This window comes from Pundamilia nyererei, unplaced genomic scaffold (genome assembly GCF_000239375.1).
Source record: "Pundamilia nyererei isolate P.nyererei 1_Seehausen unplaced genomic scaffold, PunNye1.0 scaffold00001, whole genome shotgun sequence".
In the NCBI taxonomy this organism is placed as follows: domain Eukaryota; kingdom Metazoa; phylum Chordata; class Actinopteri; order Cichliformes; family Cichlidae; genus Pundamilia; species Pundamilia nyererei.
In genome coordinates this window covers 5,738,166-5,761,593 of record NW_005187402.1, presented here as the reverse complement: position 1 = coordinate 5,761,593, position 23,428 = coordinate 5,738,166, and the positions used below count along the sequence as shown (strand labels likewise).

Below are 23,428 nucleotides of genomic sequence, written 5' to 3'. Positions count from 1 at the left end.
TGCTCATAGGGGTCATCTGATTGTTGGGGTCGTCTTATTGTAGGGTTTTTGCCGTACAATATAAAGCACTTTGAGATGATTGTTGTAATTTGGCACTATACAAAAAAAATAAATAAGTAAATGAATTGAATTCGAAACAACTTATTACACGGGGTTATGCATGAGGCTTGTTTGTGCCCTATAGCGCTATAACTTTCTGGATTTTCTCCTGGATTCCTGGCCAACAAGCAGTCACAACACTCCAGGAAGTCTCTGCTGCCTGGCAAGAAATAATCCCACACATACCTTCCTGTAAAATGACAAAATGCAAGTTTTCGCACTCCACTTTTGGCATATAACCTGTTATTTTGTGCAGTTTTATCAGAACTGATTGATGGATATTATAACATAAGTGCCAAGTTAGCTGTTTCCCTGCTTCCAGTCTTTATGTTAAGATAACTGTCTGCAGTTTACAGCCTCACATAGAGAAATATGGCATGTATAAAGCATACACATATATATAGCATATATAAATATGTATATATGATATAAGCCTCCAAAAGTTACCAGATAATATTAAAGTGAGAAAATGGCACTTTCCTCTATAATTGCACATTCCCTTATCCAGAGCACCTCAAAACGTCCGCTCTGCCTTCCCTTAAAGTCACTCCTGAGTTGAGGGTGCCCTTGCTATGCTAGTTACAGAACTTACTTGGCTCCAGGGTCGTAGATTCTGGTAAGGGTTTTTTGCATACGCTGAAGCGAAGGTTTATTAGTTCATGGACTGCCACCACACAGACACACGCATGCACGCACACACTCTGTCAAGCATAATCTCATTCTCTCATGAGAAAGCATTACTCTCAGGCCATCAGAATCCCATTACCTACACTGAATCATAAGTAAGAGAGAGAGCGTGAAACTGCACCCGAGAAAGAGAGAGAGATGATCGGGTTGGGCTCCATCCAGTAAGTGAATAAAGTGATCTATCCACCTCGGTCCACACACACATATACACATACTAGGAGGCATCCCTCAGGTGCAGAGACATAAAGATGGAAAGGTGTGCATGGAAACTGACCTCCTGATTGGAATTGATTCCTGAACAATCAGCACTGGCAGTATGCTACCATTATTTGGTTACCACACTGAGTGTGACTCATTGATCTATCATTACCATATGAGCATATGTGTGCGTGCGTGTGTTTGTGCGTGCGTGTGTGTGTTTTCATCTGTGCATCATTAATGATAAAACAAACATCACCTTGTTTCTCTCCCTCCCCCCCTCCCTCTCCCCTCTCCTGTCCTCTTCTCACAGATGGCTGTCCTAACTTGTGTAACGGTAACGGCCAGTGCACCATGGGCCAGCAGAGTTGGCATTGTGAATGTCAGACGGGGTGGAGGGGCCCTGGTTGCAGTGTTGCCATGGAGACCTCCTGTGCCGACAACAAGGACAACGAAGGAGGTGAGTTTGGGTGGGGGGGCGTATAGTGCCTTAAGAATTCAATTAGCAAAATCTGCTTCTTCAAAGAAATAAAGGATGATGGAGAAAATAATAAATTAAACAAAATATAAAATTAAGGTCTCCTGAGAAGAGCCTTGATTGTGGATGGCAAAATTAAACTTTCCTAAGTGAAAGAAACAGATTATTCAAAGCTTCTTCTTTTTTTTTCGCGTCCCTTAGAGCATTTATCATTGCTCTTCTTCTATCAGATGGACTGACAGACTGCATGGACCCAGACTGCTGCATCCAGAGTCCCTGCCAGAACAGCCCCCTGTGCCGGGGCTCCCGGGACCCTCTGCTAGTCATCCAGCAGAGCCCGATGTCCCAGCCACGAGTCCGCTCCTTCTACGACCGCGTCAAGATGCTTGTGGGACGGGACAGCACCCACATCATCCCTTTGGAAAACCCGTTCAACTCCAGGTATGGCAGGAAATTCAACCGCTAGCAACTAAGGCCATATCTTAAGACTGTGACACAAAAGAGCCGTTCACAGAAACATTACAGATCTCATATTTTAAAATATGAGAATAATATGAAGTCACTGGTGAATATCTATACATACAGTGTAGTGATACTGTTCTACGCCTCACAAACTAGCAATACAAGCCAATAATGAAAGTAGGAATGCAGGATAAAAGCTTTGATCATCTACATTTACTTTGTCTTTCGTTGGTGTTGCAAACACTGTAACATTGTGTGGTGACTGTGCATGACTGCAAGTTTGCATTTCAGGCGAATCTTAAAAGATTTGACATTTAAGTGAAAAAATACGAGCCGTGGAAAATTTCCAATCTTTAGATTTCCAAAAACAAATATCAAATAGACTTTGAAATGGTTCGTACAGCTAGCCAAGACCTTAACAAATCCCACAGCCAATTGCTGGCAAGCCAAGATTCCCCATAGATTTAGAAGAGCTGTGAAGCGTTGTCCACTGTGTTGATTTTCCTCCGAATATATTTACACATGCTGACATCGGACGTTTCAAAGAAAATAACTTATCAAAGCGACGCTACCCTGAAATGTTTAAATGTTAATCTGCGTCTATTAGTTCTCGAGAATGCAATCTCTCGCCCGTACTTAACAATACGTGCACATCCCATCTATATTGTCATGGTTTGTTTACGTGATTGACACGAGCTCATCTAGACGGTGGGGGTAGCTGATTGTTTCTAATTAATGAGTGGTGGAAGAGCAGGGCAATAATTGAATGGGCAAATTGGATGATTGAAAGATGGAGAGATTAATCAAATCAGATGATGGATGGTTTGGGAAGACTGGTTTGACAGGCTGACTTTCGCTCCCCTCACTTGTGTCTCCTCTGTCTTCTTCCAGCTTGGCATCTCTAATTCGGGGTCAGGTGTTGACTACAGATGGAACCCCTCTGGTGGGGGTGAACGTGTCTTTTGTCAACTATCCCCACTACGGATACACGCTGACACGGCAGGATGGAATGTATGTACAACAGCCACCCAGCACTCCTTGCTGAAATATGGAAACTACCTCACCACATAGGCTCTGTTATTAAATCAGATTTGATTAGATTAGGTTAGAAAACTGATCCCACGAGAAGGCAGTGCGTTGGTGGAATAAATAATTAGATACATGAAAGAAAAGGAGATTTCAAATAGCAGAGGAGTAAATGTATGTAACAAGAACAACACAACTGAGGATTGTAACACTAGAATCTTCTCTGAAGTGAAACTGCTAAAAAGAAAAACACATGTACATTATAGCAAATGCAGAGGAAGAAAGGGAAAAACAGAGTGCATAACGCAATGTAGGGTTTAAATTCTTCCTTCTACTTCATTACCGCTTACTTCTTCCTCCTGTTAAACTTGATTTGATTTCGTGATTTCACATGTGATTTTCTTTTTCACTGTGGCGATCAAAGCAAGGTTGAATCAAAGCCTTAACAGCTTAATTTTTGAATTTCTTAGGTTTTTTCTTTGATAGCCACTCTCCAAACATATTTAGTTAAGTCATCTTACATGTCTTTTTAGTTCCTCTGCAGGAATTCCAGCTTCTCGGCTGCTTTGATTTGACTTCTCTGTCCAATTTCCCCCCCAACAACTTCTATTGAATTTAAGTCTGGCTGACATCTCTAACATGTTATTTCAAAATTTGATTCACTGGTTCTTCAGCCTGATCTCCACGCATTAAAAATACATTTTTCTCCTCTCCCTGTCTTCTGTCATATTCCTTAAGCAATCGCCTTTTATCATTTGTTTCTTTGCAGCGTTTTCTTCGAGAAATATGCAAACTTCTTGTAATGTTTAATTGACCTTGAATTCCAGACACGGTCTTCAATGAACACGTCTGCGTCTGGTCTTGTTTGGTCTCGCGGATTCTATGTTATTTTCTCGCAGCTCTTCACGCAGCTCTGGCCGTTTCCCATAAAACGTGTCAATTGTGTGCGTGCGTGTGTGTGTGTGTGTGACCTTTTCCTCTACTAATCATTAACCTACAGCTGTTACCCATAATTTAGTGACAAAGGGTAAAAGGATAACATCTAATAAAATCACTTCTGTTATGAGACGTGTGTTCTAACGTCGCCTTGTTCATATTTCAGAGCAGACCGATGGCTAGGTTGGCCTTCAACTTGTCACCTTGTTGTGGTCTGTGTACTGTTTTTTTGGACCGTAATTAATAATGTCGGAATATCTATTTCAGGTGTTTTGTTGTTGTGGAGTAATTGCTGTGTTAAGCTCTGTTTAGGTCTAAGTAACTTGGCCTGTCCATCCACCACGGCACTCCCCATGTATACCTCATTCCCGTCCTCTTCTCGCAAACCTCTCCAGGTTTGACCTGATAGCTAATGGTGGTGCATCACTGACCCTTCGGTTCGAGCGCGCCCCCTTCCTGAGCCAGGAGCGCACCGTGTGGCTGCCCTGGAGCCAGTTTTATGCTATGGACACTCTGGTGCTTAAGACAGAAGAGAACACGATCCCAGGCTGTGACCTGAGCGGTTTCGTCAGGCCTGACCCACTTGTGATTGCATCCCCTCTCTCCTCCTTCTTCAGCTCCAAGCCAGGGGAGAAACCCATCATACCGGAGACACAGGTGCAGTACCACTGACCTCTGGCTGCCGGCTAATCTTCCTTCTGGTTCCCTCGCTCTCTTCCCACTCTCCTGTATGCTTATCTTTTTGTAGCTCTCTTTCTCCTTCCGCTTCCATAGTTCCCCCATTTTATTCCCTCTTTCCTATTCCTTTATTTCTCCCATTGTTTTTTTGCCATTTCTTGTCCTTCAGCCATCAGTGGAAGCGTGACCCCCATTACTCCCTCTTTCTCTAATCCTCCCTAATCCCTCTCTCCCGCCCTCCTCTCTTTGTCTTCCAGGTGCTGCATGAGCAGATCGAGGTGCCTGGCACAAGTTTAAAGCTGTGCTACCTAAGCTCCAGGACCCAAGGTTATCGCTCCCTCCTCAAGGTCACCATGACTCCAGCTGTGGTGTCCATGGGCCTTCTGAAGGTTCACCTGATGGTCGCGGTGGAGGGCCACCTCTTCCAGAAGTGGTTCCACGCCTCGCCCAACTTGGCATATACCTACATCTGGGATAAGACAGATGCATACGGGCAAAGGGTCTACGGGCTTTCCGAAGCTGTCGGTAAGTGGAAGGGATGGATGGAGGAAAAGCTGTGCTGGCGGGCACAGATCATTTTTTTCTCCCAGCCTTGCACACCCTGAATACATTAGACACTTTACCACTAAGACAGCACTGGTTATGACAGAGGGAGTGGGGCTAATTAGTGAGCCTGAAGGAGAGATAATACACCAGAAACCCAGCTTGGATCCACTTCGCAATATGGCCCCAGTGAAGGGCTCTTTTTTTTTTTTCATATGTCTATTTTTCATTGAAGCCGCGTTTGGTTCAGTCAGCCAGCCGTAACTGTGGTGAAGGGTTATTAACCATCAGGAGGAGTTAGCAGTTAACTACTGGAGCAGCAAGCAGGAGTCCAGGGGAGCCTCAGTGCTATTACATTCTGCTGTCACAGTCGCTCACAGATGCTGTCAGCCAAACACTGCTGTCAGGCCACAGATGCAGTGGACATCTGGGGCTTCAGTGTGGAGGGGCACACTGTTTGGAAAATTGCATTCGCTGAAAGATCTTAAATGTCCCTTGAGTAGGAGCAATTTTCCAATTCCTGGAGAATATAAAGGACATACGTGGCTGATGATTAGGTTATGTTTTGCTAAGCATAGATACAGACACAGGTATACTGCATTACTGCTTGTAGTGAAGCTGAAAATGTGCTGGCAGCAGCACTCTCTTTAACTCAGGAGGGAAATTATGTGTTAACACACTTTTTTCCCTTTAACAAGCAGGAACACAACAGCACACCCATGAAAAACCCCCAAAAACAAGCACGTAACACAAACACTCTCTGAGTAGTCTTCAAAAATACACCTGATTGCAACTAATTTCCCTTAATTGTTCAATTTATTTACTCAAATTAACCGTGGCTCAGTCAGGACGCGAACACGATCAGGGCATTATTTTTCCACGAGCAAAGTTTTTACTGTTGCAGCCAGCGTGGCCTGCAGGTTTAAAGGGCAATCTTTCCAATTAGCAAGCTTTTTAATTGATTTAACAGCATGCCAGAGTGTTAGTAAGGTGCGAGCGCAGGTTTTGGTACAGGTGCTAACTAGCTTCTCTGTGTTTCACACCTTAAATGAACTTAGGAGATTATATTTTGATGAAGTTTCACAGCCTCTCTTCCTATGTTGTTTCTTAAATGATTCTTTGATGTTTTCTCATCCCTTTATTTTGCACGTTCCCCTCCACCCAACCCCACCCCTCTCGTTTCTCTTGCCTCTACTCTTTCCTGCATAAAGTGTCAGTGGGCTATGAGTATGAGTCATGTGCCAGTCTCATCCTCTGGGAGAAGAGGACGGCCCTCCTGCAGGGCTACGAATTGGATCCCACAAATCTGGGCGGCTGGTCGCTCAACAAGCACCACATACTCAACACACGCAGTGGTACGTATACACACACACTTACACACTCATAGTTATGCAAAAGCCTTTTCTGTTTGTCCCCTGTTTTGCCTTCCAGTTTATATTTAGCCCGTTCCCTGTTTGTAGCAGGTTTACAGTACACAATGTGTTATTGTCTTGGTGGTGATGGTGGAGAGGGGTTAGACCACACTGCGCTTCCTCTAGTTGAAGTTGCCAGACTTTACCTGTCAGTGAGGATTTTCACAGGAAGTGTTGTCTCACCTAGTTTGACTCCCTCATCCACTAAAAGTGTGCACCGACCAATCAGCAGCAGCTACTAAAACAGAGACAGGTGGTGTGGTTGGCAGAGACACCTTTGCCAAAACTTAGTTCAGGATCGCTTGAGTGGTATTCCATAAGCTGTATATAAAAGATAGATGATCTCATCTATTGGTTTGTGAACTCCAATTGTGAGGCCTTAATTTTAGCATTATGGCCATTGCCGTGTTGGCGCAGGATCAGCTAGTGCCAGTAAGCTCGGTTACCAAGTCCGTGTCGTTTCCTCGAATAGACAGAGATAAATGTGAAATAATACTAGAATTTCATTCATTAAAACTGGAACCTCGGCTTCTTGGACATGAGCTGACATAATATTTGTCACCGCAAACCCAGTCGTGAAGTCCAGTTCAGTGAGTTGAATTAGCTGATAGCTACCAATTAAAGGGAACTGTAATTTTGTTTTGGGGGTTTTTGGCACTTTTATGTTGGCTTCGTTTTTCAACCCTAAGGGTTGCCGCTTGGTTTGAACGAGCTAATTAGCTCACTATGCACAAGTTCAGCCGAGGCTAAAAGCTTCCAGGTATCAAATAAAAAAAAACATTGAACAAGATAAATTTTGCATTCTTGATGGCTCCACCAACGAGTTAAAGGAAACCATTTCTACATCGGGGTGGATGTGATTGGGGGTAGCTGATTCCACTGTTACCTGTGGAATAATGAGCCCTTATCTGCTTTTGATATATCTGTTTGTCTTTTGTTGTTCACAGGCATCCTTCACAAAGGCAGCGGGGAAAACATCTTTGTGACAGAGCAGCCTCCGGTAATCACGAGCATCATGGGGAACGGCCGCAGGCGCAGCATCTCGTGCCCCAGCTGTAACGGCCTCGCGGACGGCAACAAGCTGCTGGCTCCGGTTGCTTTGGCAATGGGCATCGATGGCAGCCTGTATGTCGGGGACCTCAATTTTGTGCGCCGGGTCTACCCATCTATGAACACAACTGGCATCCTGGAACTGAGGTAAACCTCCAGATCTATGGGACAGTAAATTACGAATTAATAGAATAGTAATCAATAGGAAAGCAGTTGTGAATTTAGAGGTTTCTCTATGTTGCAGATATATTGAGGTAAGTCACCAGAAAAAGGAAAAATTGTGGATAAAGACTGGATGTTTTCAGTGCTTACAAGATGTTAGATGAAAGAAGTGAGGTGAGAGACTTGGACTGGCAAGAAATATAGACTGTGCTAGATAACATTTCCCCAGGGTGTTTTTACACATCTTTAAATGTTGCTCTTCACACCACTGCCAGCTTTGTGTTGCTCTCTGTAGGTTGCTCTGTGCAGACTGTGTGAATTAACATTTGTTTTGCTGTGCTTCTGTCTCCCTTTCTTTTCTTAAAGGAACAAAGATTTCAGACACAGGTAAGAGGCTCAGGATGAGAAATTAACAACATGCCAGCAAAGGAAAAAATAAATGCAAAAGCGCTTCAAAGTATCATTTACAATGTAAATCCAGGCTGATTTCATAATTATACCTGTTTTGTTTTTTTGTCTTTTTTTGCTTCAGTAATAACCCAACCCATAAATACTTTATGGCTGTGGATCCGGTATCTGGGGCGCTGTTTATCTCAGACACAAACTCGCGACGGATTTACCGCGTGCGGTCATTAACCGGTGGTCGTCTGCTGTCGGATAATGCTGAGGTCGTGGCGGGGACCGGGGAGCAGTGCCTGCCCTTCGATGAGCGCTGTGGCGACGGTGGAAAAGCCACTGAAGCTACACTTATGAGCCCCAAAGGTGAGCCACTTAGGGGGAATTTCACGTCACAGTTAACTTCATATTGTTCAAATTGCATTTTCTTGTATTACAGTATAAAATGTGGATACAGACTCTTAAGACATCCTTCGAAATGAGTTTTGTTGAGGAGACTTTGTGATCCACAGTTCAGTTCACAAGACGTGTAATTTAAGGGGGCTTACATTTTCACTGATGAGGGTTTTTTTTTTCATAATGCGCCCATCTTATGACTCAACTAAAGCAGGACAGAGACAGAAGGAGGTTATAAACCAGGTTAATGTTAAACTTATAATGGGATTATTTTTGTGGATCATTGGATCTCAGAACACTGTGACACCAAACTGTCAAGGATGTCACACTGTCACATTTCTTGTCATGTGTGTACATGTAGCGCCACAGATGTTAGAATATATACACTGCGTGCATGCAAGAGTGCATGCATGTGTGTGTGTATGCACGGTTCATGAGATAAGATGGGACGATCGGGGAAGACAATGAACTGCTGATTCTCTCTTACCCGTCACGCAGTCAGAAAGCGTCAGTTCCTCCCTTTTCCTGTTTCTTCTCTTCCTCCAGCTCTTCCGCTCTTTTTCCTATTTATCTCCGTATCATTTACTCTGTGCACCCTTCGCTGTATCCTCCATCTGTTGTTTACTATCCCAGTGCATCTAGAAGTTATTTCTGGGCACACTTTACTTGAACAGTCACACCTCTCTGAGCGTCTGCTGTCTGATAGACTGACGGGGTGACACCAACCCAGTGATAAAGGATAAAACGGAGAGAGGTATAAACAAGTCGAAAGTTGGGTGTCAAAAAACAAAAAAGAGATCAAGAGGAAACCAAGGAAGGAAGAGAAGCGCAAGAGATCACTCGCCATTCTAGATGATCTGCGTGCCGTCTGCGGTTGCCCTCTAAGGGGAGTTCAGCTCGGCATCCCGATGACTCATCCCAAAACTAACATTTCTCAACAGTTCAATGCCCGTTCTATCTCTGTGTTCCCTCTCATTCGATGAAGCATTGAGCAATTGAGCGGCCCGGGCTGCTATTCATTTTCAGCGGCTGAAAGAGTGAAGTTTAATTGACTTAAAATGTCTATGGGTATGGCCCCGCAGTGTTTGAGTTATGAGTCGTCATTCACGGTGTTCATCTCCCCCCGCTGACAGGTATCGCAGTGGATAAAAACGGGCTGATGTATTTCGTGGACGCCACCATGATCCGCAAGGTGGACCAGAATGGCATCATCTCTACTCTGCTGGGGGCTAACGACCTGACCGCCGTGCGGCCTCTGAGCTGTGACACCAGCATGGACGTCAGCCAGGTGGGGAAAAAGAGACAAAAGCCGACGGTGTGATTGATGATGATCTAAGAGCTCCCTTAGTGCTGAGCTATGATGACTCTGTGGAGTAGAGCCAGCCGGGAGGTCAGGGAGAAACTGATTTAGGGAGGGATTAAAGAGTCAATGGATAAATGAATGGATCAGAAGAAAGTGAACACTGCTGCAGTCACTTAAATGAATAAGAGACTTGTCTGAACCTTGGCACCCTTTCGGTATAGATACCGTCTCACAGATCGTATAACTTCTGTTTCTGCCCGTCAGGTGCGTCTTGAGTGGCCCACAGACTTAGCCGTGAACCCCATGGACAACTCTCTGTACGTCCTGGAAAACAACGTCATTTTACGCATCACTGAGAACCACCAGGTCTGTACATACAGGGCTGCAAACCCATTAGAGTGCACACTCACCATAGGCTTTGACAAGATTTCGTCCCAATTAGCCTTCATAAAGCCAATTTAGAAGTAAAAAGTTCAAATTCTAAGTTTTGCAGGAAAATTACTGATTAATTAGTTCTAGGAAGATACTACTTACTACTTTGGAATCTTATGTTGGCATCCTACTTTTTTGGATCATCAATACTTTCTGCATTGTTTCCTAAAGGTGAGCATTATAGCAGGTCGGCCTATGCACTGCCAAGTGCCGGGCATTGACTACAGCCTCAGTAAGCTGGCTATACACGCCGCCCTGGAGAGCGCCACAGCCATCGCCTTGTCCCACACCGGCATCCTGTACATCGCCGAAACAGATGAGAAAAAGATTAACCGAGTGAGACAGGTATGCGGTTGTCTGGTTGTTTCTTTGTTCAAAGTGTGGGTGTTTTTTTTAATTTATTTATTTGTTGATTTATTTATTTTTAGGTGAGCACTAATGGAGAAATCTCTCTCCTGGCCGGTGCTGCCTCTGACTGCGACTGCAAGAACGACGTCAACTGCAACTGCTTCTATGGTGACGAGGGCTACGCCCCCGACGCTGGCTTGAACTCCCCAACTTCCCTGGCCGTGTCCCCCGACGGGACTCTTTTTATTGCAGACCTCAACAACATACGCATCCGAGCCGTGCGAGCGAACCGGCCCGGCCCTGCCCTCTCGAGCGTCGGGTACGTGGGATCGGCGCAGTACGAAGTCGCGTCTCCGAGGGAGCAGGAGCTGTACGTCTTCAACGGGGAGGGGCTTCACATCCAGACAGTCAGCCTCGTGACTGGGGAGCCGCTTTTCAACTTCACCTACAGCCCCGACGGCGAGCTGGCCATGCTGGTGGATAACTGCAACAATACTGTGAAAGTGAGGCGGGATGGGCTGGGCCAAGGAGGAGGAGCCGGCCTGCTCAGACTGGTGCTGCTGCCTGAGAATCAAGTGGTGAGCCTTGCACTGGACCCCAGTGGGGGGCTGCGTAGTGTGTCAGCCTTGGGCCAAGAAGTGGCTCTGATGAGCTACAGCGGCAACACGGGCCTCCTGGCAACCAAAGCTGACGAGACTGGATGGACCACATTTTACCAGTAAGTGTGTGACACTGTGTGCATTGTCGTCTTTGAGTGCTGTCGGGTTCATTTCCATCAATTCCTGTCCTCCGATTCCTGCTTTCTCCTTGAGTTCCACAAAGTGCTCTGCTGCCCCCAAGTGTTAGCTTTTATATCTACAGCCAAACACCCCCACCCCCTTGCCAAACTGTTTTTTGTGACTGTTGGGTGTGCGCTCGATTTTCAACACACAGGTGGCACAAGTACGAACAAGTCTGCAATCTCCCATTTCGCAGGTATGACAGCGAGGGTCGACTGACCAACGTGACGTACCCGACGGGCATGGTGACAAGTCTGCACCGAGAGATCGAGCGCTCCATCAACATCGACATTGAGAGCTCGAGCAGAGACGACGATGTCACCGTCATCACCAACCTGTCCTCGGTTGAAGCCTCATACACCGTGGTACAAGGTAGGGGACACGCTTAGCACATACCTGGACACACGGAGGAAAAATGATCCGGCATTGAATTTTTAAATACTTGTGAAATGATGTGGCACAAAGACAGGCTAATCCTGGGTTCAACTTATCAACATGGAACAGTGCAAATCAAGCAACTATCGTTTATTAGTCATTCTGAGTAGACTTTTAAGTAATCCTGATAACGGTGAAGCAGATCTGTTTATGTGGTATCATCGCCCTAATGAGATTCATGCAGGCTCTAGCACTGCTTTGTCTTAGCATTCAAAAAAACACAGCCGCCCTCTGATGCTGAATGTGCTCAGGCCTGCCGGCTCTAATTGAAAGTCTTCTAATTTTCACTCAGTTATGTGCATGCTCCAGGAGATTATTTTCTTTCCCCCTACCCACACCCAGCCCTCTCTCGCTCCCCTCTTAAGGAGTAAAATTACCAATATATAGTTAATCCCAGCTGGGATCATCCTGCTTTTGAATATCATCACAGCAAAATTCATTAACTCGTGTAGAGTGAATCCTCCTCATCCCTCAAGCTCTCTCCTTACACACAGACAGAAACACACGCACACATACTGACAGTTCCCATGATCCCTGAGCTTATTTGGTCTGTTTAGAGAGGTGGGGGGACAAAGACGAAGAAGAAGAAGAATTATTCTCCCGACCCCCCCACCCCTCCACTGACCGGTGCCGTGTGACGGATGTCTGAATCGTTACTCGTTACGGTCCAAAAACATTGAGAAAACCTTGCGTCTACATATATGTTTAGTCGTCCACCTTTGTTGTGGTAGAAGAGAAGAGTTGTTCACACGGCTGTAAGTAATTTAAGGTTTCCACTGCACTGTGTGGGTTTGAGCACAGCTCTCTGCTGACATACTCACTTAACCGTCTCCCTCACTTTCGGCTCTTTCTCGCTCTCTTCATTAACTCCAGCACAGTGAATTCTCCTTGGCCCTCCAGCTCTCATTTCACCCTCTCTCTCTCACGCACGCTCGCTATCCCTCTACCTCGCTTCTGTTTTATTACGAGGTTGTTCAGACAGAGAGAGCGGAGAAGATTTATCTAAAGGCTGTTGCTGCCAAGTCAATGGAAAAAGCTTCACTTGTCTGTTTGAGGCATTGTTAAAATGTGCCTGGAGCTTTATTACAAATTGGCCTTATGGATTACTGTCATTTATGGCAGGACTTCAAAGAGACAACCATCCAATCCCCTACCCTCTCACCTTTTGTAAGTGAAATAAAGAAAGCTCCCAACTCTGCATCTTCTCGATATTTCTGAGCTGAAAACAATTTAATCTCGCTTTTAATCACTTCATTGTGGTCGGGGGTGGGGAGGAGAGCTTGCTTTCAGACATCAGAGGGAAAATTTAGCCTCTGCATTAATCATGGGCTTATCTGTCTCTATTCTTGTTGAAGTCGATAAATTGGAGAGATGTTGATTGTGGAGCGATGTCTCTTTAGCCTGAGGATTTTTCTATTTAGAATAGCGCGCAGTTTGTGGGAAGGAGTCAGAAATCAGGTCCGCAAACGTTTAATGGACACGATCTGATTCCGACTGACGTAAGCCTCTGTGACTCGGATTTCCCATCGCCATCAGATGCTAAAGTGCCCGTTCTGTCGGATCACTTCTGATTGGTCCATCGGGTCTAAGCTTGGATTTTGTGCGGTAAAAAAACAGAGTAAATACGTGAATCTGTCAACACAGGCTGCAGTTTGCCTGGCAGAATCAGCTCATCCAAACAGTAGAAAGCTTATGTAACATTTCCCAGACCACAGTGAAAATGCAGTACGGTTGAAAAGCAGTGCAAAGATAAAATGATACAACTTGTCTGATGGAACCTACAGTGTTTTTTTATCTTTTCACCTTCTTTTACTGTACGTATAGTAATTTTCAGAGTGAATGATCATATGTATCCTTGCCTGAAAGGTCATAAAACATAATGTATTCTCCTCACCAGTGTTCATATCCTATCTATTGCCAATATCCTCTGCATGAAACTAGTACCTTCACATTGCTATTCTGATTTCATAGATTATAATTTTTTTACCGACTGTCTGACCTGAATCTAATACTTTGAGGTTTGGATTTGCTAAGATTTAGGTACTACGCTTCTTCTGAGGTACTGTCATTTGGATCTCAACACAAGAACTTAGGTTGCAGTTGAATAGTCAGACTTTCTCTTTTTCAAACCGCTTTTCATTCACCTCAGTGGAAAACGTCATGAAGCAAAGGAAAGGTGCAGAGGAGAATTTGCAAAGATGTAGGCAAAGAGACTGCACTTACACTAAGCTGTTTGATAATATGAAGAGGCTGTTGACCTGAGTGTGCCAGGTAGAAGCTGAAATTGCCCAAAGATGAAGCACTTTCCACTTTATTAGTTAGATTGGAGTTTATAAGAAGAATATCTTTTCCTGTCACAGCGGTGGTGTTGTCTTAAGAGATGTTGCTCCCCCTCCTGTCCACTCGTATTTTCTCTTTCTGTCTCTCTCCGCTGAATCGACTTTAACTCATCCTTTATTGGGGCTTTCAGCATCTCTGGAGCAAAATTAAGTAATGATAATCCTAAAAGTTGGCAGTGTGTGCAGCAGCTCCCAAAACAAGGATATAAGCACACAACGCTAAACTAAACAACCTTCCCTTTTACATTATTTTTAAATGGCTAATTGGCTTTATTTATATAGCGCTTTTGTAAACTCATGCTGAAAAATACTTCACATGAGGCAGCAGCAGATTTAAATAAAGTGGAACGTTTCGAGTTGGTTTAACAAATTGTTAAAAGTTTTCAAAGTATTTGTATATCAGCTCCAGATGTGGCATTAGGCTGACAGTTTAGCAGTCTTGTCATCACTTTGTTCTCAAGCATTATCTTCTTTCCTTTCATAGTCCGCTGTAGCCTGTGCTTAAGGAAGTCATAAAGGAAGCACTAAAGCACTTTAGTGTTTACCAGCTCTTATTATGGTCGCCACACCCATATTTCCGGGTCACTTCACTCATTGTGGAAGCTTCCCAAAAGACATTGGCTATTCAGTTGGAACCTGGAAGTCTTGTGTGCCACTCGTCTTGTCTTTGATGCCGTGTCTGCTGGTGTCCCCCTACAGACCAAGTGAGGAACAGCTATCAGCTGTGTAACAACGGGACCCTAAGAGTGATGTACGCCAATGGGATGGGCATCAGTTTCCACACAGAGCCGCACATCCTGGCGGGTTCTGTCAGTCCAACCATCGGCCGAAGGAACATCACTCTGCCTACAGACAATGGTCTCAACTCCATTGAGTGGCGACTGCGCAAGGAGCAGACCAAGGGCAAGATCACCGTGTTTGGGAGGAAGCTGAGGGTAACCAATTTTACTAACCTGTCCACTGCTTTGTTAAAATCCACATGTGCAGTTCACTTAACTTACCTGACAAACGCCTTCCTTTTCTTTAGGCTCATGGCCGCAATCTCCTCTCCATCGATTTCGATCGCAACACCCGTACGGAAAAGATTTACGACGATCACCGCAAGTTCACGCTGCGCATCATGTACGATGCTCAGGGCCGGCCAGCTATGTGGTTGCCCAGCAGCAGCCTGGCCGTAGTCAACGTGTCGTACTCCGCCACCGGACAGCTTGTAGGGCTGCAGAGGGGAAGCATGAGTGAGAGGACGGAATTTGACCCCCAGGGACGCATCCTGTCTCGCTCTTTTGTAGACGGGAAGGTGTGGAGCTACAGCTATCTTGACAAAGTGAGTGCATTTATCTTCAACACTGTCAGCCGCAGAGTCACATCCAGAGGAAGGCATTAGCAAGAAAGTACAGTAATTTGGATTGTAGGACTGAGTGAAATAATACATCATTTTTATGGTTATGAAGGTTCAGATTTGTCAGGGGAGAGAGCAAATTACTCCTGGTGCTATTTCACAGGAGACAAGTCACGCAGTGATAATGCTATTATATTAATCCGTATTTCACCTCCCTGCTCTGCTTCCAGTCCATGGTGCTGCTCCTGCAAAGCCAGAGGCAGTACGTCTTTGAGTTTGACGCCTCGGGTCGAGTCACAGCTGTCACGATGCCCAGTGTCGCTCGCCACACTATGTTCACGCACGTGTCCGTTGGCTATATTCGCAACACCTACAACCCTCCGGAGAGCAACGCCTCCATCATCCACGATTTCAGTGAGGACGGCAGACCTCAGGCCGTACATTACCTGGGCACTGGGCGGCGTGTCCTCTACAAGTACGGCAAGCTAACAAAGCTGTCGGAGATCGTTTACGACAGCACCGCCGTCACTTTTGGGTACGACGAGACAGCCGGCGTGCTAAAGATGGTCAACCTGCAGAGCGGGGGTTTCTCCTGCACCATCCGCTATCGCAAAATGGGCCCGCTTATCGACAAGCAGATCTATCGCTTCAGTGAGGAGGGGATGGTCAACGCGCGGTTCGACTACACCTACCATGACAACAGCTTCCGGATTGCCAGCATGAAGCCGGTCATCAGTGAGACGCCACTGCCTGTTGACCTCTACCGATATGATGAGATCTCTGGAAAGGTGCAGAAGATTTGTTCTGGTTTACTTTCCTGTTTTAGCAACGCCCTTTCCAAGTATTTGTAGCTTAACTTTCTTGCTTTTTCCTCCTTACAGATAGAACACTTTGGAAAGTTTGGGGTCATTTACTACGACATCAATCAAATCATCACCACTGCCGTTATGACACTGAGTAAGCATTTTGACACCCACGGTCGCATCAAGGAGGTCCAGTACGAGATCTTCCGTTCTCTCATGTACTGGATGACGGTCCAGTATGACAGCATGGGACGTGTGGTGAAGAGAGAGCTTAAGATCGGGCCCTACGCCAACACCACACAGTACCGCTACGATTACGATGGAGACGGGCAGCTCAGTGGCGTCAAGGTGAGCAGAGAGGCTGGGATTCTAACCGTGCGGTGTGTCTTCATTAGAGGCTGAAGTATCCATAACTGTGATTTACAAACATCATTGTTTGTTTCCAGGTGAACGATTGGTCTACCTGGCGCTACAGCTACGACCTTAACGGTAACCTCCACCTGCTGAATCCTGGGAACAGTGCCCGGATCTTGCCTCTGCGTTACGACCTCAGAGATCGCATTACGCGCCTGGGAGATGTCCAATATCGCCTGGACGAAGACGGCTTCCTGAGTCAGCGTGGGACGGACGTTTTTGACTATAACTCCAAAGGTCAGCTCCTGCGGGCGTACAACAGAGGTCCAGGAGGCTGGAGCGTTGTATATCACTATGATGGGCTCGGTCGCAGGGTGTCCACGAGGAACAGCCTGGGGCAGCACCTTCAGTTCTTCTATGCTGACCTCAACCATCCAACCAGGGTGACGCACATCTTCAATCACTCCAGCTCTGACATCTCGTCACTCTACTATGACCTCCAGGTGGGCGTGGTTGGTTAATTATAAGATCATCCTATAATGTTTGTGGTACAGACTGATTAATCAGCACAAACACGATCCTGAACTAAAATGGGAATTTGTAACTGTCCTATGATCAGGGTCATCTCTTTGCCATGGAGGTGAGCAGTGGAGAGGAATATTACATAGCTTCTGACAACACCGGCACACCGCTAGCAGTCTTCAGCAGCAATGGACAAATGATCAAACAGGTATCCAGCTGTGGATCACACCTGTTCCACATTTATTCCCTCCACCATCCGCATTTTTGTTTATATTTGACTGATCTGCTTCTCTTACCCAGGTCCAGTACACCGCCTACGGCGAGGTGTATCTGGACTCTAACCCAGAGTTCCAACTGGTGGTGGGTTTCCACGGCGGCCTGTACGACCCCTTGACGAAGCTGGTCCACTTCACCCAGCGGGACTACGACGTCTTGGCTGGGCGGTGGACCTCACCCGACTACAGCATGTGGCCCAAGATAGGAAAAGATCCCGCTCCCTTTAATCTGTATATGTTCAAGAACAACAACCCACTCAGTGACATGCTGGATGTTAAAAACTACGTCACAGGTAGAGAGTTACAAATATTATGTGGGCCAAATGGTGAAATGTGTTGTATGAATATTTAGCCCTTGTACTCTGTCTCAGATGGTTGGCTGTGTTTCTTCCTGGCATATTAAAAAGCAGGGAAAATAACGCTTCTAGTTTACTTAACAAGCTCATCTTAGCTTATGTCCTGAGACTGTCAGGAATCTCTAGTGTTCAGCAGAACAGATTGTTGTGGACTAGATAGTTTATGCTAGTAACAATGTACTACAGATGGCACGGACGAGATAAGTCACAAAAGCAAACACGCTTTCAGTTTTTTGGTTTTTTGTTATACTAAAACCACTGCTTCATTTGCTACTGTGTTTAACTTTGTCATTCAGCAAAAGTAATTTCCCCTCGTCTGCTTGCTGTAGATGTGAAGAGTTGGCTGGTAATGTTTGGCTTCCAGCTCAGTAACATAATCCCAGGGTTCCCTCGACACTCGCTCTACTTTGTGGAGCCACCGTATGAGCTGCAGGCCACCCAGCACTGTGAGAACGGACAGGTACACCTATTTAAAATATATACCCACTCTCATTATTAAATCAAATATTGACCATTTTCTTTTAAATCTAATATAAATGTGCCCTGTATTTACTCACTGCGGTCAGCTGTGTGTTATTATATTATCATCTCTTTCAAAAAAGTGACAAAGCTTTTCTTTAACTTTTTCTATATAGCTCATAACCGGGGTGCAGCAAGCAGCTGAGCGGCACAACCAGGCCTTCATGGCCCTGGAGGGTCGTCTGCTCAACAAGGAGCGTCGCAGGCGCAAGGACAAGCCTGGCCACTGGTTCGGCACCAGCACCCCCATAATAGGCAGAGGAGTAATGGTGGCGCTGCAGGAGGGGAGAGTGGTGGCTGGCGTGTCGGCGCTGGCCAGCGAAGACAGCCGCAAAGTGGCTCTGGTGCTCAATGGTGCGCAGTACCTCGAAGGCACGCATTACACACAGGATGGAAAGGACTGCCACTACTTTGTGAAGGTAGGCTCTGCTGACAGCGACCTGCTGGCCCTGGGGCTCACAAACGGGCGCAAGTCACTGGAGAGCGGAATCAATGTGACAGTGAGCGGGCGGTCGAGGAGAGGAGTGACCGTGGAGTTTGCAGTTCCATCATTATTACTGAGCGTTCGGTACGGGCTCGCTGCAGACGTGCTGGACGAAGAGAAGGTAAGACTGTTGGAGCTGGCCAGGCAGAGGGCGCTGGCGGGGGCCTGGGCCAAGGAACAGCAGCGAGCTAGGGACGGAAAGGGAGGCAGTCGCCTCTGGACAGAAGGGGAGAGACAGCAGCTCCTAACGACAGGTCGAGTACAGGGCTATGACGGCTACTACGTACTGCCTGTGGAGCAGTATCCAGAACTGGCTGACAGCAGCAACAACATCCAGTTTCTCAGACAGAACGAGATGGGCAGGAGGTAACAGCCCACTGGAAGGGCGGACTCTTCCCACTCTCTCCCACTTTCACATCTCGAGATTTTGTCCCGGTTCCTTTTTTTTTCTCTTACCCTCCCTCCTCTTAAAACCCATGGAGATTTAACCAACAAATGGGGTTATTCACGGAACGCTGCAGGGACTTTTAAAAAAGAATGACTTACCAGACAACACATTGTTAATTTTACTGCCACAGGCAAAAAAATAAAAATACAAATAAAAAATACAGTTTAGTCAGTCAGATTTTTTGTTCTGTTTTTTTTTTTTTTTTTGAAAAAACTTTGAACAACTGAAAAAGCACTGAAGAACTTTGAGAACTGTTGCTTAATGAGTAAGAAGATTCCCCTTTTTAAAAAAGATAGTGATATTTTTGCCCATATTTTTTGGGTCACACTGAGAGCGTCCATGACAGCTACTGGTAACACGGAGGGTTTGCACTGCGGTGGCTTCTGCGATCGAGGCTTATCTGTCTCTAATCGACGCTAGAGGCAAAAAAAACAACAAAAAAAAGGGACCAAAGTGGAGGAGCACTCCAGAGTGCCGCCATTAAAACTGCTCATCAAAAGGAGGACGTCGTGCACAGCGACAGACATGGCAACGCTAAGAGTTGCCCACCACTATGAGTCGTCTCCCTGTCTCAGGCCTCCCATTGTCCACCTCGGACACCCAACCAAGCAACACGCGGGCTAACGGCATCCTTGAAAAATCCACGCTGTTAACAGACTACGAAGTAAACTTTTTAACAAAAACAAAGTCAAAAAGATGTGATGGCTATATTTGTGGACAGTGGTGTCACACGGCATTGTTTATTTTGAAACGGGGAAAAGAATCATACTACTTACATATGTGTCCGACTACACTGAATTTCAGGATGTTGCGTATACTGTAGATGCCGTAGTTTTGTACGTTCCAGTCGCGGTAGAATTGTGAGACTTTCACATAAGGCACTTCTGTACAGAACGATCAAACACACCGATCACAGAGTCCAGACAACATGCTTACGTTAGTATTTATTTGATTTTCTTCTTCTTTTTTTTTTATTTATTTATTCTTAGTACTATATGACAATCATGAATGAGTCACCAGTTCTATTCAATATGAACATTAAATGGATGAGTTTATTTTCTTTTGTAAGATATGTAAGAAATTGTTCATTTTTGGGGTTTTTTTGTATTCATTTCCGTTTGCTGCCAGGGCAAATAATAGTCACTCTCAAAAAGAATAATTTATGTAATAAAGTGTTTTAAAAAAAACAGTTTATACTTTAAATAAAGTCTTTAAAACTGTGAAATCTGTTTTTTCGAAATATATTTCGATGTACAGTGTATAGACTTACCTTTATGCAGCACAGTAGAATATTGTTCAGATTATCAAGTTTTATATTTCTAAGAGGAAGTGGCTTGTAATGTGCAAAATCTTTAGCTGGTCTTACTACTCTAGAGTTTTGTGGCACTCTAATACTCCATATCTACAATATCGACCCCCCCACCCCACCCCCAGTTTGTTGTTTTTGACTGGGGGTTGTTTTGTTTTTTTTCTTTTTGTTCGGAAGCTGTCCTAGATCCCAACAGCAGTAGCAGTAATGGATCCCTCTCACTGTGAAGAGACTCGTGCTGGATGTCATAATGTACCAAATCAGTATTATCAAAGGATGATTCTTATACATTCGCTGAAAACGAGACTCTTCTGAGAAACCTTATCAATAAAACATAATTGTTTACTTCAGACGAGTGACGTGTACTTCACTTTCATCCCACTTTTCCGTTTGAAGACTACCGATGTTACTCATACGGAACATCCTCATTATTTTATGACATGCATTCGTATTAGTTGTGTGATGCTGAAATGCATTTCAAAGGTATCTTTGAGCTTGTTGCTGGTACTGGAAAGTTCCAATAATTAAAACGGGCAGCCCCCACCCGGCCCTTTCTTTGTTAACTGTACATAATTTCCTTAGGTTTGTTCGGAAAATAAGAGGTAATTAACAGCAGTGTTTTATAAACACACAGAGAGCTACCATTTCCCTCTCGTCTATGCTCTGGGGGGGGGGGCTACATTTTTTATATCTGCTGCCTCTTGACACTTACTCGGGCATGTTTACATAAGCTAAAGTAGATGTGACAGCATTTTGAATGAAGGCTTAATTATAAAGGAGGAGCGTGCGGTCGCAGATGATATCGCAGTGCCTTTGATGATGTTTCTTACAAATTTAAAAGCCCCCAAAAAACACAACCTCAGACTCGAACCTGCACTTTCACTCTTAGTCTCCAGCAATACACCTGCCAGGTTTGACAGGTGAAGTTGTGGTCTCCCTCTCTTTTTTTTAGGGGTTTCTCACTGTTGCCAAGGCAATTATCGCAATAAGGCACAGGGCAGGATCTGATATATTGCCAGCTCAGACAACACAGTTTAAAAAATATAACTCTGACATCTTCATGTCCATGCCACCAGCAACTACTCTAGTAAATGTTTCCTATAAACATTAAAAATGTTTGTATTAATGGGTATTAGTAATGTGATTAAAATGTGTAGAATTTACTGTCCATTTACGCTCACTGCTCGCTCTTTTAGGTACAACTTGCCAGTACCGGGTTGGACTTCCTTTTGCCTTCAGATTTGCATCAAGTCTCCATGGCACAGACTAAAGAAGGTTCTGGAAATATTCCTCAGAGATGTTGTTCCAAATTGGCATGACAGCATCACAAAGTCCATAATGTAACTCTCCCATTACCCCACATCCCAAAGGTGCTCTGTTGGCTTGAGATCTGGTGACTGTAGAAGCCGTTTAAATACAGTGACCTCACTGTCATATATTTAAGAAAGTAGTTTGAGGAGATCTGAGCTTTGTGAAAAGATGACAGCAGAAGATGGTTAAAGGGACAAACATGGTAAGCAATTATCCTCAGCTAAGCTGTGGCATTTAAACAGTGCTAACGTGGTACAAGAAAATATTCCCCACACTGTTACACCAACATCAGGCTGAACCATTGATACAAAGCAGGATGAATCCATGTTTTTTTTATGTTGTTTATGGCAAATTCTGACCCTGTCATCTAAGTGTTGCAGCAAAATCAAGACTCATAAGACCACATGGCATTTTCCCAATCTTCTATTATGAGTTGTAGCCTCAGTTTCCTGTTAATAGCTGACAGGAGTGATGCCTGGTCTGGTCTTCTGCTGGTCTTCTGCTCCATCAACTTCAAGTTTTGGCATAACGTGCATTCAGAGATGCTTTTCTGCATATCTCGGTTGTATAGAGTGAGTTCGTTAGGGAGGCAATAGTAACTCAACTATCAGCTATTAGGGGTCTAGCCATTCTCGTTCAGCCTCTGACATCATCAAGGCTTTTTTCCCCACAGAACTGCTTACTGTATATTTTCTCTTTTCCAGACCATTTTCTGCAAGCCCAATGTTCTATGGGAAATCTCAGACTAGCCCACCTGGTACTAACAACCATGCCACATTCAAAGTCACTTAAATCACCTTTCTTCCTGCTCTGACCCTAGTTTGAACTATGTCACGTCAGCCATGTCTTCAAACCTAAATGCTTTAAGTTTCCATCATGTTATTGTTTGAATGCATATTAGCAGTAATAAGAACATAATAAATTGCCCAGCCAGTGTAGGTTACAGCAGCATAAGCACAAGTTAAACTTATAACTTTAAAAAGCTTTGAATGTCTTTTAATTGAAACAGTTATAAATACTGTGGAGGCTAGCTTAATGAGAAATGTGATACAAACTACGGTTGATTCACATGTGAGCTCCCTGCTGTATCCCACAAATGAAGTGAAATACAGTGAAAACTGTCTAATGCTATGTTTAATGTGTAAAGTGATAGTTTTCATGCTCAAAGCTCACGACTTTTCAGTGATGGCTCATTCTTAGCTCAGCAGGCAGTTTGGGTGGGGAAAGAGTCTCCTTTTGTTACCACCAGTTGCAGTGAACTAGCTTAGCTGGCAACTGTAGTGGAAACATTAAGCAGTAGTGCTTGCAGGTGAGTGTCAAAACAAACAGAGTGGTAGTATAACTGGGAAAATGTTGCTACAAGGGAATTTTAGCTTCATAGACTGTTTCCACAGTGCCCCCAAGTGGCCAATTAGAGAAAGCTCTTATAGGTGTAAGTAAAATACAGAAACTTACATTACAAATAAGTCTTCTTTATATTCTGAATATATATAGTAATGTTAATTTTGATTCATAAACATGGATAATAAGCAACAGATTGATGTTTCAA

The 23,428-nt window shown here is 44.7% G+C and overlaps 1 protein-coding gene across 8 annotated transcripts in view; it reads left to right on the top strand.

Moving 5' to 3' along the window:
• tenm2a (teneurin transmembrane protein 2a) overlaps positions 1 to 20,884 on the top strand; it is a 216,665-nt gene extending 195,781 nt beyond the window's left edge. For all 8 annotated transcript variants that reach the window (XM_013908515.1, XM_005719564.2, XM_005719563.2 and 5 more), the window contains 23 exons: positions 1,298 to 1,444; positions 1,693 to 1,903; positions 2,816 to 2,935; positions 4,282 to 4,543; positions 4,822 to 5,089; positions 6,319 to 6,462; positions 7,467 to 7,716; positions 8,098 to 8,118; positions 8,264 to 8,493; positions 9,657 to 9,811; positions 10,091 to 10,192; positions 10,430 to 10,603; positions 10,687 to 11,324; positions 11,582 to 11,757; positions 14,859 to 15,094; positions 15,187 to 15,483; positions 15,729 to 16,286; positions 16,380 to 16,649; positions 16,748 to 17,158; positions 17,275 to 17,385; positions 17,478 to 17,745; positions 18,138 to 18,268; positions 18,444 to 20,884. In XM_013908515.1, the coding sequence (XP_013763969.1) occupies positions 1,298 to 1,444; positions 1,693 to 1,903; positions 2,816 to 2,935; positions 4,282 to 4,543; positions 4,822 to 5,089; positions 6,319 to 6,462; positions 7,467 to 7,716; positions 8,098 to 8,118; positions 8,264 to 8,493; positions 9,657 to 9,811; positions 10,091 to 10,192; positions 10,430 to 10,603; positions 10,687 to 11,324; positions 11,582 to 11,757; positions 14,859 to 15,094; positions 15,187 to 15,483; positions 15,729 to 16,286; positions 16,380 to 16,649; positions 16,748 to 17,158; positions 17,275 to 17,385; positions 17,478 to 17,745; positions 18,138 to 18,268; positions 18,444 to 19,181 (5,918 nt within the window). In that variant the 3' untranslated portion in view covers positions 19,182 to 20,884. The remainder of the gene's footprint in view (positions 1 to 1,297; positions 1,445 to 1,692; positions 1,904 to 2,815; positions 2,936 to 4,281; positions 4,544 to 4,821; positions 5,090 to 6,318; positions 6,463 to 7,466; positions 7,717 to 8,097; positions 8,119 to 8,263; positions 8,494 to 9,656; positions 9,812 to 10,090; positions 10,193 to 10,429; positions 10,604 to 10,686; positions 11,325 to 11,581; positions 11,758 to 14,858; positions 15,095 to 15,186; positions 15,484 to 15,728; positions 16,287 to 16,379; positions 16,650 to 16,747; positions 17,159 to 17,274; positions 17,386 to 17,477; positions 17,746 to 18,137; positions 18,269 to 18,443) is intronic.
• Positions 20,885 to 23,428: the final 2,544 nt, after the last annotated feature.